This window comes from Acipenser ruthenus, chromosome 33 (assembly GCF_902713425.1).
Source record: "Acipenser ruthenus chromosome 33, fAciRut3.2 maternal haplotype, whole genome shotgun sequence".
Taxonomy (NCBI): Eukaryota; Metazoa; Chordata; class Actinopteri; order Acipenseriformes; family Acipenseridae; genus Acipenser; species Acipenser ruthenus.
Window position 1 is genome coordinate 8,998,452 of NC_081221.1, and position 16,539 is coordinate 9,014,990.

Genomic DNA, 16,539 nt, shown 5'->3' on the forward strand with positions numbered 1-16,539 from the left:
TAGAAAGTCTCTGTTTTAAACAGGCTCTGTTTATTTAAGGCCAGTAATGTGTTTCGAATTACAGGAGCTTGTATGGAAATGCTTGTGGTGAGATTGGCCTTTTCTTTGCCGGAGAAAATCACCCATGTGACGAAGTCCTTTGGGGAAATAGCATTTTTTCTGCGTTACTTCCCGGCTCTTTACAACACTGTCTACCCTTCCAGGGAGACTGCTCCCTCCAGAACACAGCTGTACTGTCTGCACTCAGAATTCTGGTTGATGTTTTATCCACAGCTTTATACACAAAAGGAGGTATGCAGCTAAACGACACAACCCCAGTGCTCAAGCACTGCTTAGAGAGCAAGGCAAGTCATGCGAGTAAGATTGCCGATCTTGGCTGTGGACCCACCCTTTGTGCGCTGCTGGGGTAGGGAACAAAAACAGCTAGAGATAGTTCACATTATTTCACTTCAGCGACCTCTACTTATCAGACACATGACACGCCCAAGTATAGACTTCCCAGGCTGGGACCTTGTCTCCAGGGTTCAGTATTTGCTTAGGTTAGGAAGGTGAAAAGAGACTACTGACAGCAGGCATGGAGGATGCCTATTGATGTTTATTCCTCCTGATCCGTGAGCTGCAAGTCAAGTAGACAAACGTCTTGGCAATAGACTGATGAATGCATTCGCTGAAAACACTTCATACCAAAACATCACTAGACTTAACTGAATTGTATACATTTCCTTTTAAAGTTAATTACACTTGCTTAACCATTCAGTTTCATAATTACCAGATGAAGCACTACAAATAAGAACCATGTGGAAAACAATCAGGAGGAGGATTGCAGCAATACCCAAAATGAAGAGTAGCAGACTTTCTGTATATTAGGCCAGATTCAGCGTACTTTCTAAAGGGAACAACACACTCTGAAATGCAAGAAACAAAATTTAGATGGACATTTTGAGTGATTTAATTTCTAAAAAGTTTTTCAAAACTTTTCATTTGAAGCCCAGAGTTCATATAGAGCCTGATTCTTATAAAACATTATGCAAACAGGAAAAGGAAGGGTAACCTTTGATCCCAACCCTGTAATTCCGTCCCACCTGAATACAGTCTTGTTCTACAGGGCCCCATCATCAACACATCAACCCTAATTCACCACTGACCAAATATCTTGTGTGCAAGAGAGAAAGAAAAGGAGACAGGGCTGCAGATTATATTATTATTATTATTATTTATTTCTTAGCAGACGCCCTTATCCAGGGCGACTTACAATCGTAAGCAAATACATTTCAAATTCAGATTATAGGAGTGTTTGCATACATACCCGTCCCCTGGCATACATGCATACTTTTATATCTAATGTAAATCAACAATGCCATTCACCGCCTACCTAATACAATAAAAGTGCAATAACCAAAGCTTTAAAACATTTTATTAGTTCTCATTAACTTTCTCACAAGGCCAGCATTGTCCTGCTGTTGATATGTTTGTTTCCTGAATTTACACTAGGATTGAGTTTAAAGTCCTGCTAAGGCAGATATTTCAAGCTTATCCTTACCTCCATTGCATTGGCTAACTCACTGCCATATTCAAATATCAACGCACCCCTTCAAGTTTCAAACAGCTGGGAAATGGGTGGCTAGGTTTGTCTTGTTTAACTTTGAATTTGTAATTTGGTCACTTGTACAGATATAACATATTTATACAATTAAATCCATGTAACTTGGTTGTTTTGTTTACATGTAAACCGTTTGTCCGATTGTTCAGCACAGAAGCAGACAGTAGCTACAGTTGTTTTGCATGCACAGTGCTGGCTTGAGCAGTACTACTGGGAAACCGTTTCTTCTCTCAGTTGATGGATCATTTTCTATAAAAGCTCACACTCACATCTTGGACATCTGCCCAAGTTTTCCAAGAAGTTGCGTTTAGTTTAAAAGATTATCAGAATGTGAGCAAATCCCATATGGGCCCTGAAATATCCCCCAAATTAATGAAACTCTCCTACACCCACCAAACCGCGAATCCGCTACTCAACACATGATCTGGGATACAGCATATCAACTAATAAAATCTGGGCCTGAATTCTGAATATAATTACAACAGATATATTTAATTGCTAATATGTAACCATGTACAATTACAATGATCATTTGCACAAAAGGAAGGTTTGTTCAATATGCATACACCACGCTGGACCTGCCATAAAAAGTTTTGGAACAACTGTAACCGTGCGTTTCACTCTATAATCACCAGCCCACAGGATTACTACCAGCATCTCAGTCTCTGGTCTAGCAGAAATAACTGTATTTTGTATTTCAAAATTCAGCAACTGTCACCATTTCCAGCTGGTAATTTTAAGAATAGAAGAACGTGTACATTCACACAAGAGTTCAACAGGGGAAACTACGTGTGACACCAATAGACAAGATGATGAAGCTCTTTGTACCCAAACTGCATCCTCACTGGAGAATAAGAACATAGGCTTCTGAAAAATGTAAAAAATAAACATATTTTTAATGTAATGTATCTGTAGAGACAAGCCAACTGGTTTACAAAGGTCTATCCTCAGGGTATATATTCCTAAAATTACCACAAATTATATCCCAGAACATTTTATAATTTTTACCCACAAGAAATTACGCTTTGTTAACAGTGGACAAACATCCAGACAGTATTCATCCTTGTGTAGTGTTTTGCTTGACATGCGAGCCAAAAAGAGAAGGAGAGACTGTCTGTCTTTCTTTGTCTTGACAGTGAAGTCCTACTCAGTACACATTCCAGGAAACTTTAGGTTACACCCTTAGCACAACAAACTAAACAAACAAACCACCAGCTCAGCTAACTGAAACCACTGCTGGGGATTAATACAGGGAGAGCTCCCTTCAGAGGGTGATAGTACAGTACTGTAGCAGCTTTCAAAAGATCTGTAAAACTTTAAACATAGAAAGTATCCTGGACAACAAGTCTAGTGATTGTATAGTACATCTGCATTACAGATACCTACTAGGAAGATACTTAGCTTACGAAGATATTGCAATGTAGTGATCAAACACAAGGAGCACACACCAGGACCTACCACAGCAATCACCTGTGGCACATTTTAAATGATTTTGATATAAATTAAATGGAAAATGTGATGTTGAGTCATTGGCGTGGGTGTGAGAGGTTACAGTCTCACGAGAAAAAAAGTGGCACTGCCTCACAACAAGCGCAACCCATGTTAGAGTATGGGCGTTTATGCAAATTACAACCCGCGACAATAGAAATGTATTATAAGCGGACTTGGCAACTATGAAGGTTACCTCAGCTGCCAGTTTCAATTGGACAGATTTGAGGAGGCTCGTGCTGTCAGAGATGCTCTCCTTTCTTTTAAGTTGTGTTGGATTTACTGCTGTGTTAAATATTAATGATGCAAACAAATAAAACACAATCAATACGTTCATTTGCAATTTTATTTGGTCAGTTCTGAGAGGGCATCAACAACTTGGATGTTGTTGCGCTGTTTTGGGCGATCGAGCTGGCTTATGACATCCAGTTCACAAACTATATTTATTAACGTGGAGGGCAAACACGCGTTGTCTTTGGACATAGCTGGGATCAAAAAAAGGACGGGAATTAATTCAGTTAAGCAGCTCACTTGCTCTTCGTGTTTAACTTTAGCGTAGTTTTTAGAGCAAGGGTATTCTCAAACAGCTGCTTTAATACTATAACAAATGCATAACGCAGTTTGTGGTAAGTAGTTTTATACAGAACTGTAAACCCACAAGATATATACAACATGACAGACCAGACACAGCAAAAAACAATAATAAAAAAAGGCCGCCCGCATTAGCATTAAGGTTAACTACACCACTGCTAACCATAAAATCACCCATCAGACACTTCTTTCTGCCGTCTTGGAATCCACAGTAACAACTGACCTGATCCCTTGCAATATTTATAGTTAAGGATAAACACGCTCATTAACATTTACACGTGAAATGCGGGTTTCCATGTGAAACTGGCCGTGGTTTTCCCATGTGTTTCATCATTTACACGAGTAAATGAGATTTACCCTATCCCTTTTTTCAGCCACAAACCTGATTTACCCGAGTAATTCTCCCAAACGTGCACGCGCATCGCCATTTCACGTGTAAATTGACCCGCATGGAAACCCCATGATTGATCTGGTTTCACTAGCAAAGTGGAAATGAAGTTGTTTTTGGTAGAGAACAAAAGTAATGTAACTTAACTGAAAAAAAAGAAGAAAAATGCATTATTTTCCTGGAAAATCATTCTCTCTTCTTGCCAAATGGGAAGTGATGAAAAATATATGTTTTCTTCCCTCAAGATTTGCAAACCAAATAAAAGGTAGTACTGGGACAAATATCAAACAAATATTTTTTGGCATGTATTTAGATACGAATATCAGATGTTCGTTTTCACCTTTATTTTACAGCAACACCTTACAATATGCAACACATAAAAATAGAAAAATATCCCAGGAGTAAAGAATAAAGTTGTGTAGGTGTTACTTTACCCCAGTGAATTAACTACAAAACAAAGGTGCCAAATAGTAGTTCAATTGAAACGTTGTTTTGTTTATTCCCAAAATAAACAGCACATAAAGTTGACAACGCATTTTTACTTATTTTTTCCTTTTTTTCATTCCTTGCCATTTCTTCACAGTAAACAGTCGCCATTGACACGTTTTCATAAAGTAATAACATGAGGTTCACTTGTGCCTTTTTGTAGCTGAACAAGCAAACAAAAACTGAAATGTACACTTCAAATAAAACAAACGTAGAAATGGCGTTGTAAAGTGAAGGGAAAAAAACTCACCGTCTTGGTTCTCGTTTATTACATTCCACATAACAAAGTCGTTATATAAAAATAAATTTCAAAAAATAAACACCTGCCTACCAGGGGTGAGACGATTCATTGTATATCGATGCATCGCGATACTTTACAACACGATTCGTGTAACATGTGTGTCTCGATACAAGCTTCAAATGAGTAGCTAATATGGACATAGACATACGGGGTGGTACAAACCTCAGTCATCTATATCGTGAAGATCTATTAGCAATGTATACAGATACTAATATGTACATGTTTAAAACAAATCTAATACCAATCATTTTGTACGTGTTCACTCAGGGTCGGTCACATACAGCAGTGCAAGGTATCAGAAAAATGCTACTGCATAGAAAAAAAAACTAGTAGCAAATTAAAGAGTTTTGGGTAATGCTACCAAATATACATTACAGTCTATATAAAATTCACTACACAACATTTCAGACCTGTCAACTCTCCTGTATTCACCAGGAGTCTCCCATATTTTGGACCCTTCTCCTGTATTTTGCTCCAAACTCTACTGTTAAACCCCCTTATGTCAGCAAACCTTTAATGTCTGCAAGATTCATGGCCGGTGTGTGGTTACTGCACCCGGTCTACTTGGCAGGGTTTAGGACACGGGAGCCCTGTGGCAGGCATGCATTCAGTGCGTGAGGCAAGTTCACATACTTAGCAACGCACTATATTAATCTCACATCTCACATGGAGCTCTTTTTCATTTGCCATTTTTTGAAACTGTGGCACAAATTCTGGTGAGACGGTAAGTAAGTGCAAGGTATTTTTGGCATTTGTAGCTCATACAAACATCTGATTTTCGTATCCGAATACATGTAAAATAAAAATATTTGTTAGAAAATTTGGATATTTGTCCCAGCACTCTATTAAATCATTAAAAAAAAAAAAAAGCCACAGGAGCAACACAATAGTTCTTGAGCCTCTATTCAAAAGTTTGACACAGCAAAAAGTAAACAAACCAGATTATGCATGTGCACGCATATTGATCTCTAGTACGCATAGTGATCTCTACGGAAGGCCATCTGGGTCAAAAAGTGTTGTGCTGTTTTAGAGCAAGTCAGAATCTCATGGGACAGAAAAAAGGCAGTTGGAAAGTATTTGCTGGAAAAGTTGCCCAGTGATTTTTATATAGATTGTATATATTACATAATATTTGTTGAGATTTTCTGTTATGTGGAATGTAATAAACGAGAACTAAAACAGTGAGTTTTTTCCCCCTTCATTTTACAACACCATTTCGACATTTGTTTTATTTAAAGTGTTTAAAGGTACATTTCAGTTTTTGTTTGCTTGTTCAGCTACAAAAAGGCACAAGTAAACCTCACGTTATTACTTTATGAAAACGTGTCTGGCCACTGTTTACTGTGAAGAAACGGCAATGGCAAGGAATAAAAAAAAGTTTAAAAAATAAATAAAATGTGGTGTCAACTTTATGTACTATTGTGAATCTCCCACCCGACCTGTGAGGGAGCTAAGCAGCGAAAGGGGAAGTCTTTGGACGGGCTGGCCTGACAGTTCTTTCCCCGAGCCGGGAAGTCGGTCAGTCTGGAAGAAGGCGAGACTCTGTTGCAGGAACATAAGAACATAAGAAAGTTTACAAATAAGAGGAGGCTATTCAGCCCATCTTGCTCGTTTGGTAGCTTATTGATCCCAGAATCTCATCAAGCAGCTTCTTGAAGGATCCCAGGGTGTCAGCTTCCAACTACATTACTGGGGGGTTGGTTCCAGAGCCTCACAATTCTCTCTGTAAAAAAGTGCCTCCTATTTTCTGTTCTGAATGCCCCTTTATCTAATCTTCTGCAAATCGTCGTCTGCAAATTTAACAAGCTTGCTTACTATACCAGAATCTAAATCATTAATGTAGATTAGGAATAGCAGAGGACCTTATACTGATCCCTGTGGTACTCCACTGGTTACCTCGCTCCATTTTGAGGTTTCTTCTCTAACCAGTACTTTCTGTTTTCTACATGTTAACCACTCCCTAATCCATGTGCATGCATTTCCTTGAATCCCTACTGATTTCAGTTTGAGAATGAATCTTTTATGCAGGACTTTGTCAAAAGCTTTCTGGAAATCTAAATAAACCATGTTGTATGCTTTTCAATTATCCATCGTCGATGTTGCACGATCTCCCTTTCCTAAAACCATGCTGACTGTCTCCCAGGATATTGTTACCATATAGGTAATTTTCCATTTCAGACCTTATTATAGTTTCCATAAGTTTACATATAACAGAAGTCAGGCTTATTGGTCTGAAGTTTCTGGTTCGGTTTTGTCTCCCTTTTTGTGGATCGGTATTACGTTTGCTATTTTCCAGTCTGTCGGTACAACCCGTGTCAAGAGACTGCTGCATGATCTGGGTTAGCGGTTTGTAAATAACTTCTTTCATTTCTTTGAGTACTATTGGGAGGATCTCATCCGGCCCAGGGGATTTGTTTATTGTAAGAGCTCCTAGTCCCTTTAACACTTCTGCCTCTGTTATGCTAAAGTTATTTAAAACTGGATAGGAACAGCTAGACATGTGGGGCATGCTGTCCGTGTCCTCCTTTGTAAAAACCTGTGAAAAGTAATCATTTAATATATTTGCTATTTTTTTTTCTTCGTCTATGATTTTGCCATTTGTGTCTCTTAGACATTTAACCTCCTCTTTGAATGTTCTCTTGCTGTTATAATATTGGAAAAACATTTTGGAATTGCTTTTAGCCCCCTTAGCAATATTGATTTATATCTCTCTCTTGGCCTTTCTAACTTCCTTTTTGACTTGTGTTTGCAGTTCCAAGTACTCTTTCTATGTGCTTTGTTTTTGGACCCTTTTAAACGCTCTGTAAAGTGCTTTTTTTCGCTGAATATTTTTTTAAATTGATCTATTAAACCATTTTGGCCATTTTGTTTTAGATTTAGATTTGTCTACTTTGGGATGTAATTGTTTTGTGCCTCTAGTGCTACATTTTTAAAAAACAGCCATCCTTTTTCTGTGGATGTTTTCTCTATTTTACTCCAATCTACTTCTATTAGTCTCTGTTTCATACCTTCATGGTTTGCTTTTCTAAAATTGTAAACCTTAGCTTTAGTCATTACTTTTGGGGTTTTAAAAAACACTTCAAATGAGACAATGTTGTGGTCTGAGTTTGCCAATGGCTCTCTGACCTCTGTTTTAGTTATTCTGTCTTTGTTATTTGAAAAGACTAAATCAAGGCATGCCTCCCCTCTAGTCGGTGCCTTGACAAATTGTGTTAGGAAGCAGTCATTTGTCATTTCCACCATTTCAATTTCGTCCGTCGTGCTCCCTACCGGGTTCTCCCATTTTATATGGGGGAAGTTGAAATCCCCCATTAGTATGGCTTCTCCTTTTCTACATACATTTCTAATGTCATTGTATAACAGATTATTTTGCTTGGCATCTGAATTTGGCAGTCTATTGCATGCTCCTATTATTATGCCCTTTGAATTTTTGTCCATTATTCTGACCCATATTGATTCAGTGTTGTTTTCTTTGTCCAGATTTAACACCTGGGCTTCAAGACTATTTCTTATGTATAGCGCTACCCCTCCGCCTTTTCTGTCCTGCCTGTCTTTCCTATACAGTTTGTACCCACTAATATTATATTCGTCTCCATCACTCTCAGACAACCAAGTTTCTGTAACACCTATCACATCGTAGTTACTTGTTAGTGCAGTAGCTTCAAGTTCTAACATTTTGTGTCTGAGACTTCTAGCATTAAGATAAATACATTTAATAGTGGTCTTACCTGAGTTGTTGCCCTTGTTTTGATGTGGTCTCCCTTCTGTTTTTTTTGTTTTCTCCCCCCTTTCCTTTCTAGTTTAAATGCTTCTGGACCTCCTCAAGGATCCTTTCTCAGAGTAGACTGGTTCCCTTTCTGTGCAGTCCATCCCACCTATATAGATAGTCCTTGTTGTAGAATGTGCTCCAATGTTCAAGAAAGATAAAGCCTTCCTGTGTGCACCACGATTTCAGCCATGCATTTTGATTTTGTATTTCCAGCTGTCCATATGGTCCTTTGCAAGGTGCCGGCAGTATCCCAGAAAATACCACAGTTTTTAATTTCCTTCCTAGCTCTCTGAATTTGTTTTGCAGGGATCTTGGCCTGTCTCTTCCAATGTTGTTTGTACCGATGTGGACGACTACTACCGGGTCGTCTCCTGTTCGTTCTAGGAGCCTGTCCACTTTCTCAGTGATGTGCTTGACAGAGGCTCCTGGAAGGCAGCACACTGTTGTAGTAAGGGGTTACAAACTGCAAACTGAACTTGCTATGTTTCTCAATATGGAGTCCCCAACAATCATGACCTCCCTTCTTTTTGCTGCCTGGCCAGCACTGTTTATAGGGTCCTGAATGTTGTTCCTTTCATTCTCTTGATGTTGGTTTTGGTCATCTAAATGTTGAAGTGGCTCAAATTTGTTGGATGTTTGGGTTTTTGGTGGTTGTGTTTGACAAAGTTTATTTTTTTCCCTGCTTCCACCTATCTGAACCCAGCTGTTTCAACTCTCTTCCATCTCCCTGGTGGCTTTCAGTCTGCTCGGGGGTGCAGACCTCCATGAATTGTGGGTGCGTCTCCAGAGCTGTCGCCTTGGGCCAGCACTACCCAGAACAACACTGCACCACAGTCACTGTTAAATTGTTATCACGCATCCACGAGCACTACTGCACGCACCCGGACTGGTGACCGTGTACTGTATTATTGTGGGGCGGACAACGTGCATTATTATTTGGTCTGCAAACCATTTATTATCGTTTCCTTCCGTGCTTTACACATTGGTGTGTATTGCTGGAGGTTTATTGTTTGGTCGCCAGACCAGGAGTTTACAAATAAAAAGAACCCCTTTTCCAAAACGGATTACAGTTTCCTTCTGTGTGATTATTTCTGCACTGTATCACCTCTGCACCTGTTTCTAATCAGCAGCCACTTTGCCACAACTATTTATTTCAGGAATAAACAAAACATTTCACTTGAACTGCTATTTGGCATCCTATGTTTTGTAGTTAAATCACTGGGGTAAAGGAAGGCCTACACAACGGACTCTTTACTCCTGGGATATTTTTTTACTTTAACGCGTTACATATTGTAACATCTTGCTGTAAAATAAAGGCACACACACAGAGGCCACGGCCCCCTGCCCCTATGCTGTCTCTACCTGCGTTCTGACCAATATAATGGCTTATATTACTTTTTGAAAACTAACGAATATCCAAATGAATATTTAAATAATGAGCGAATATCCAAACATGAAAATCCTGTGTTCATCCCAGCACTAATAAAAGGTGTAACCACAGGAAACAATTCAGCTTGCCAATGCTAGTTACTGAATGTGTGGAAGAAGATACAGTACTACCATCCCACCTAACCTTTGACATCCTGATCTATGATGAACAACCACAAGCTACACAACACTGCCAAATTAAGACTAGTAGTGCCACGAACACCAGAAGAACAGAGCACTCACAGATCACTGAGTCAATCTCATTTCGAGTAGAGCTCAGTACAGATTTGTCACTAACTCACCGTTATTCTTTCAGAATCTAGAAAATAAACTGCAACAGCATCTTATTTTAAACTTCCTAATTCAATCTACAGAACACACAAAAAATCTATGTGCTTCAAAACAGCAATAACACATAATGGTGAAACAATCCGTTGTGTATAGATCTAGCCAGGACCAACAATCACGTAATTTAAAAAAAAAAAAAAAAAAGATTATTTTTTTAGATAATTAGCAAATCTAATTATTGAGCACTGTTCATGATAAATTATTATTATTTGGGTAATCTTACTGCGAATAATTTGGTGTCTAAAACTTCATTGGAACTAAAAACATGCAAAAGTATTAGGTTGTTAATAAACCACAAACATGCATATACAAATAAAACCCTAAGACAATGTATAGTCAATTTTACAGCAGTGATAACCCAATTTCATACTCAAATACAGATTTACTTACATATATACAATATTTAAGCTCTCTGTGTTATTCAATACAAAATACACTGCTATTGAATCAACAGAAACCTAGTCACTCTTCTGAACTGCACTGTGTGCAAGATATTTACATCAATCTTTCAATGGAGCTTCGTGAACAAAACCACTACATGAAAACAGTACACATGTACCTTAATGATACCTGAACAAAAGGATAAGCTATGAACAAGGAAAAACTCAAAGCAACAATGTTTTGATGTTTATACAAGCTTTATATGTATTTAAAATGCTTAACAGACTCATCGCTTCATTGAATGAAAATGAAAGATCACAAATCACTTCAGGTTTTCACTGTATTGTAAAGACTGAGTGCGTTAAGCAGTGGACTCTGGATAAAACACTGGGGTAATTCCAGCTCAGTGGAACAGGGCAGGGTCCTCAACCTCTTGCCTCATGGCTTACCACATGTTTTTTCAGTGCTAAGCAGCGGAAACAAGCTTTATTTGTCTAGGTAATCCAACCCGAAGAAAACACGTCAAAGGTCAATGTATCTTCAACCACAGAGGGGACATACCTGGACAGATTTTGGTCCACTTTACCTGGAATGACTTGCCTGCATTTTGGGGCACTGAGATTTTTTTTTTTAAAGGATCTTTTAATCCATTCAGGTTTAAAGTATTTTAAATCTAACTGTAGCATGATAAATCATTACAACACGCATTATACAAACACATATTATACATCAAGTGTTGGAATATGCTTTCAGTAAGATGCAGGGAGGAAAGTAGTTCACTAATAAAGCTCTTTATTTAAGGAGCTTTCACACTTTATTTTTCATAAATTGTACTTGTTATATAAACAGAATACACGTACAGGGAGTGCTGTGTTTATTCCACTCATGAGGGTGATGTTAAACAGCTCACTTGGTGGTTATTCAGTTGCCCTTCATTGTGATCAGAATACAGCCCCAAGAGTTTTAGTTTGTAGACAGTAAGAGTTGAAGATGTTTGTGTTAATAAAAGGTTTTTAAAACATACTTTTCATGTCTTTTTCTTGATAAACTATATAAAATAGGTAGTAAATGAAAAATGATTTAAATCAATGATTAATACCAAGTTTCATCACAATGAAGCAGTTTTCCAGACTGGAACAATGTCCACTGCTAAATCCCTGTTGCCAGGGTTTCCCATCCCTTGTGGTTGATAATAAAAGGTCAATAGAATTATTTCTAACAGAAGGGGGCTGGTGTACATGTGCAACTGTAAGGCCTGTCTTTGTGGTCCCGTCGAGGACGGTCACCTTCACTTGAGCACACTGAGTGCAGGTTAAGTTGTGTGTGCTTGAATCATAAATAAGTGTGTGCATGATTTCAATCAGGTAAGGATGTCTCCAACTGTCCTGGAGAGGAATACCTGGAGGAGGAGGCTCAAGCTTAGCTTTGCTTTAGCTATGTTTTAGGTATAGGGTTTAAGAACATGCAAGTACGACATACAGCTGGATAGAAAACTAAAACTCAATAATAAAAATACAATGATGGTCACCAATCACTCACTAAATGTGATTTTTAACTTTTTTTCTGACAGCTAATAACTTCCAGTAATACGAGTTTCTGATGGAATAGTTCTCCCCAAGACATTCCCCAAAATGGCATGTACACCCCATTACATGTGTATCCTGGTTAAATAAATGTATTTCTTATCTAGCCAAAAATTTGAAAATGACACAGACCGAGACTACCAGTATCCCATTTGAAGCATCATGCATTGTTACACTTTATTTAGTTTACTCCAGCAACAACCTGGATTTTGTTTTTAGAATCTCCCCTATATCACTGCTGCAAACAATGGCTGAAACGTTTAACTCGGTACATTTACCTTTTTCTTACTCGATACCCAACAATTGAATTTAAAAACGCAGCACGGTTTTAGAGCAATATAATGCATTTACTTGTGTACACATCAATGACTGACTTTTTACATAAAGGGAATTTTAAACGTGACGCGTTACTTTATGTTCAACCTGCGTTCTGGACAGTTAAAATTTCTACTGGGAAAACAGCAGCAGTATACTGAATTAATACAGGACATATTGTTTAAATAACGACACTTTAATGTGAGTTCATACAATTAAAAATATCAGCAACTGCGTGCAGTTGACATTCAGTATGTGACACATGGGACTGTTGAAACTTGAAGGTCCGGAGACCCGCCTACCTGAGTTTGAGGTTGGCCATGAATTCCGGTGTGGAGACCGTGTCCAGCAGCACAAAATCGGCCTTCCCAAACTCCAAACTCTCGTGTTCTGCCATCGTACCGTCTACTTCTTGCTCAGATATGCAAAGCAATACAACAAAAATCACGAAGGGCAAAAATGCAGTAAAAAAAATAATAATAATAATAATCACAGTACCGGTAGCTCAATAATAGCCAGTAAAAAAAATCTAATTAAAAATTTTAAAAAATAAAAATAATAATAACAATTATGTTATGTAATTTGCAGCCAGTTCCGAGTGTAAACAGTGCAGTTAGTGAAAGCGAGCATATGAGAATGTCCACAAAAAGTCAAGAAAAGTCAGATACAGACTCCAACGTAGTACGAAAGAGCCATTCTACGTGTGCCAGAAACGCTCTCTGTGTCACTATACAGCAAGTTACTCTAAAACGAAGATTTTAAGCAAGCACTCCCTGTAACACAGACGCACAAAACCGAGTCCTAGCAACTCTTCATTCCCGTACTAACCAAGCTGTCTTTTCCCAAGGAGCGATACTTCCTTCGCCAGAGAAGAACACTCTACTCCGGTCAGTCAGCGCCCCACCTCACCTGCATTCTGGGAGGAGTTTGTAGTGTCGTATTTCACAGAGTAAAAGCTACTATTGAATACAATCCCGCCAAAACGTTTTTGTTTATTATGTTTTAGATATTCCAGAAATGTCAATATGATAAAACAAACAAACAAACAAACAAACAAACAAACAAACAAATAAATAAATAAATAAGGTACTTGTTTGCCAAAATATTTGTGTTTCAGTATCGATTTATCTTTTTGGAAATCGTTTTTACCCTGAGGAATATTATTTGGAAGCTACTATGATATACTATGGCATGGCACAGCAAGATTACACTCTAAGAATGTGTCATCCATAGGAAGCTCAAGAAACCCCATATCCATGAAGTTTGTTATTTTAGACCAGATGCCTAACCTGTGGTGCAAGGGGGGCACTCCTCCTAATGACAGGGCATTTTGTTTGGCCATATGTCTGTGATCCCTGTTCTTAGAGAAATGACACTGACTTTTCAGCTATGTTGATCTCAGGTTGCATATAGAATCAAGAGGAGTCAACATGCATATTTATACATATGTAGGTAGTATAAGGTGATGACCCCAGAGTCAGTCATAATATTAGTACACATGTATGAGATGAAGTCAGGCTAATGTTATGCAGCATTGTCATGCTATTGGTAAAGAAACACTGCAACTTAACCCTGGAACCATTACCGTGGTAATCAAACACTGCTGAGAAACAAACCAGAGGGCAAAGGTTCCAGGAAGCAGAGCCCAACCAATTTATCCTCCTTCACGTTATTTAATCCTTACTGTGGACTCTTCTTACACTGTTAGCACCTCCTTCCCTTTGTGACTCTCTTTCTCTAGAATGGTTTGTGGCTGGGTGAAGATGCTCCACATCAATGTAAATGTTGTTTCTATGGTTTGGTTTGGCAGGGATGTGGTTGCCCCATTTCCCTCTATGGGAGAATGTGGCTGGAATAATGGCAAGTGGGGCCTTGATTGGTTTGCCATGTTTTGTTTGTTTATATTTTCATTAAACATACACAGTGTTTTGAACCACCAGTTCAGTTGTGCGTCTCATCCATACTATTAAACACTCAATAGTGCTACATTTAGAAATACTAAAAGAAATGTAATAAATTAAATGAAAAACATTTAAACTACATATTATTATTATTATTATTATTATTATTATTATTATTATTATTATTATTATTATTATTATTATTATTTGTTTATTTAGCAGACGCCTTTATAGAGACTAGGGTGTGTGAACTATGTATCAGCTGCAGAGTCACTTACAACTACGTCTCACCCAAAAGACGGAGCACAAGGAGGTTAAGTGACTTGCTCAGGGTCACACAATGAGTCAGTGGCTGAGGTGGGATTTCAAAATTGAAGAAATTGAAAAAGACTTCTAATCAAAATGTTGTCATTGATTTTCTTTTAGTTGTGTGTTTCTTTACCTTCTCAGCCTCTTTACAACATTGGTTAGAAATGTCAGTGTGTATAAAGGGGGTGGATTAGGAGAACACATGTAAAACAATAGATGACGTTGCATACATGTTGAAGTGGGCCCATTTATTCATTACTTATTAATGTTATTTATACTGGCCAGTCCACTGAGATCCAGGACAAGCACCTTGTTCACAGGACCTCCTCCTGTCATGCTCACCTGACAAGACAGACACCTTTTAGTCCTATTGAGCCATGCTGAGTTCAGTTTCATTGACAAGTCTTTATTGCCCTCTAGTGGTTTTACTGCCACCAACAGCTTTGGCAAAGAGTTTAGCATCATCCTATAATTATCAAACGTTGCTTCATAAAGTGGAATGAAACCTGCTGAATAATGTTATGTTAACATATTAAATCACATACTGCTTTGTAGTTTTCATATACTTAATGAAAAAGTCACAAAAATTGAAAAATATGGGGTCCCTGAGTGACTCATCCAGTTAAAGCACAGCCGCAGGGAGACAAGTCCCCCTTCAGCTGTTTTGGAAACCGAGGTGGATTAAGAGTCTGAAGACGCAAAGGAGAAAGATACAAGCCAGAGTGTACCATCCCAATGACGAAGCATCCAGAAATAGTCCATATCTGGAGATTTTTTTCTGCCAAAGGCACAGGATCCCTACACATTTTACCTAAGGGGACAGCTATGAACAAGGACTGGAACCCAACAGTGCCAGAGCCTTTCTAAAAGTGGGGGAGCCAAGGTCCAGGGGTGAGGGTGTAGCCAAAGTTTATGAAAAAATCGTGTTAATACACAACAGCGCCACACAGAGGACGTGTGTAGTGGCGGCACCCCTGCTGGTACCTGAAAACACTCTTAAGACCACCTCCCCTCTCAGGTTTTGAAAACTGGTGCAAATCTGTTTTGAAAATGTTAAAGTAAATGTTTTTAACAAAATGTAGGTGACCAAAACTGCACACATATTCTAGGTGGGGTCTAACTAGGGCTTTGTATAATCGTAGCATACCCTCTCTATTCCACACTTTTTCTAATATTGCCTAACATTCTATTTGCCTTCGTAATTGCCTCACCACATTGGCGAGACTTTTAATGGTGACTCCACTATAACCCCAAGATCTTTTTCCAAGTCTTCGTCCCCTATTTCCATCCCGTTAATTTTATACTTATAACATGGATTTTTACGCCCAATATGCAATACTTCACATTTCTTAACATTAAAATTAATTTGCCACAAGTTTGCCCAGTTACAGAGAAGGTCCAAATGGTTTGAATTAGCTGGGCTGCAGATTCAGAGTCCACTACTCCCCCACGTTTGGTATCATCTGCAGATCTGACAATCTTGCAATGTGTATCTTGGTCCAAGTCATTTCTACAAATGAGGAACAGTAAGGGTCCATGTACAGACCCTTGTGGTACCCCACTAAGTACCGTAACAAAGGCTAATTGCAAACTGATTGCACCGGCTGTTAAAACAGCTAATTGAATAACCCTGTGAAAGGATTGGGTCACG

General features: G+C 38.5%; 1 protein-coding gene across 2 annotated transcripts in view; it reads right to left on the reverse strand.

Annotated features, from left to right (window-relative positions):
• myo1d (myosin 1D) overlaps positions 1 to 13,611 on the reverse strand; it is a 180,584-nt gene extending 166,973 nt beyond the window's left edge. Inside the window, exons 1-2 of one of the 2 annotated variants that reach the window (XM_034055719.3) lie at positions 13,507 to 13,611; positions 12,981 to 13,089 (exon numbers count right to left, since the gene is read on the reverse strand). In XM_034055719.3, the coding sequence (XP_033911610.3) occupies positions 12,981 to 13,075 (95 nt within the window). In that variant the 5' untranslated portion in view covers positions 13,076 to 13,089; positions 13,507 to 13,611. Of the gene's footprint in view, positions 1 to 12,980; positions 13,094 to 13,506 lie in introns of both variants that reach the window. The other variant, XM_059006770.1, reaches the window with a different exon arrangement.
• Positions 13,612 to 16,539: the final 2,928 nt, after the last annotated feature.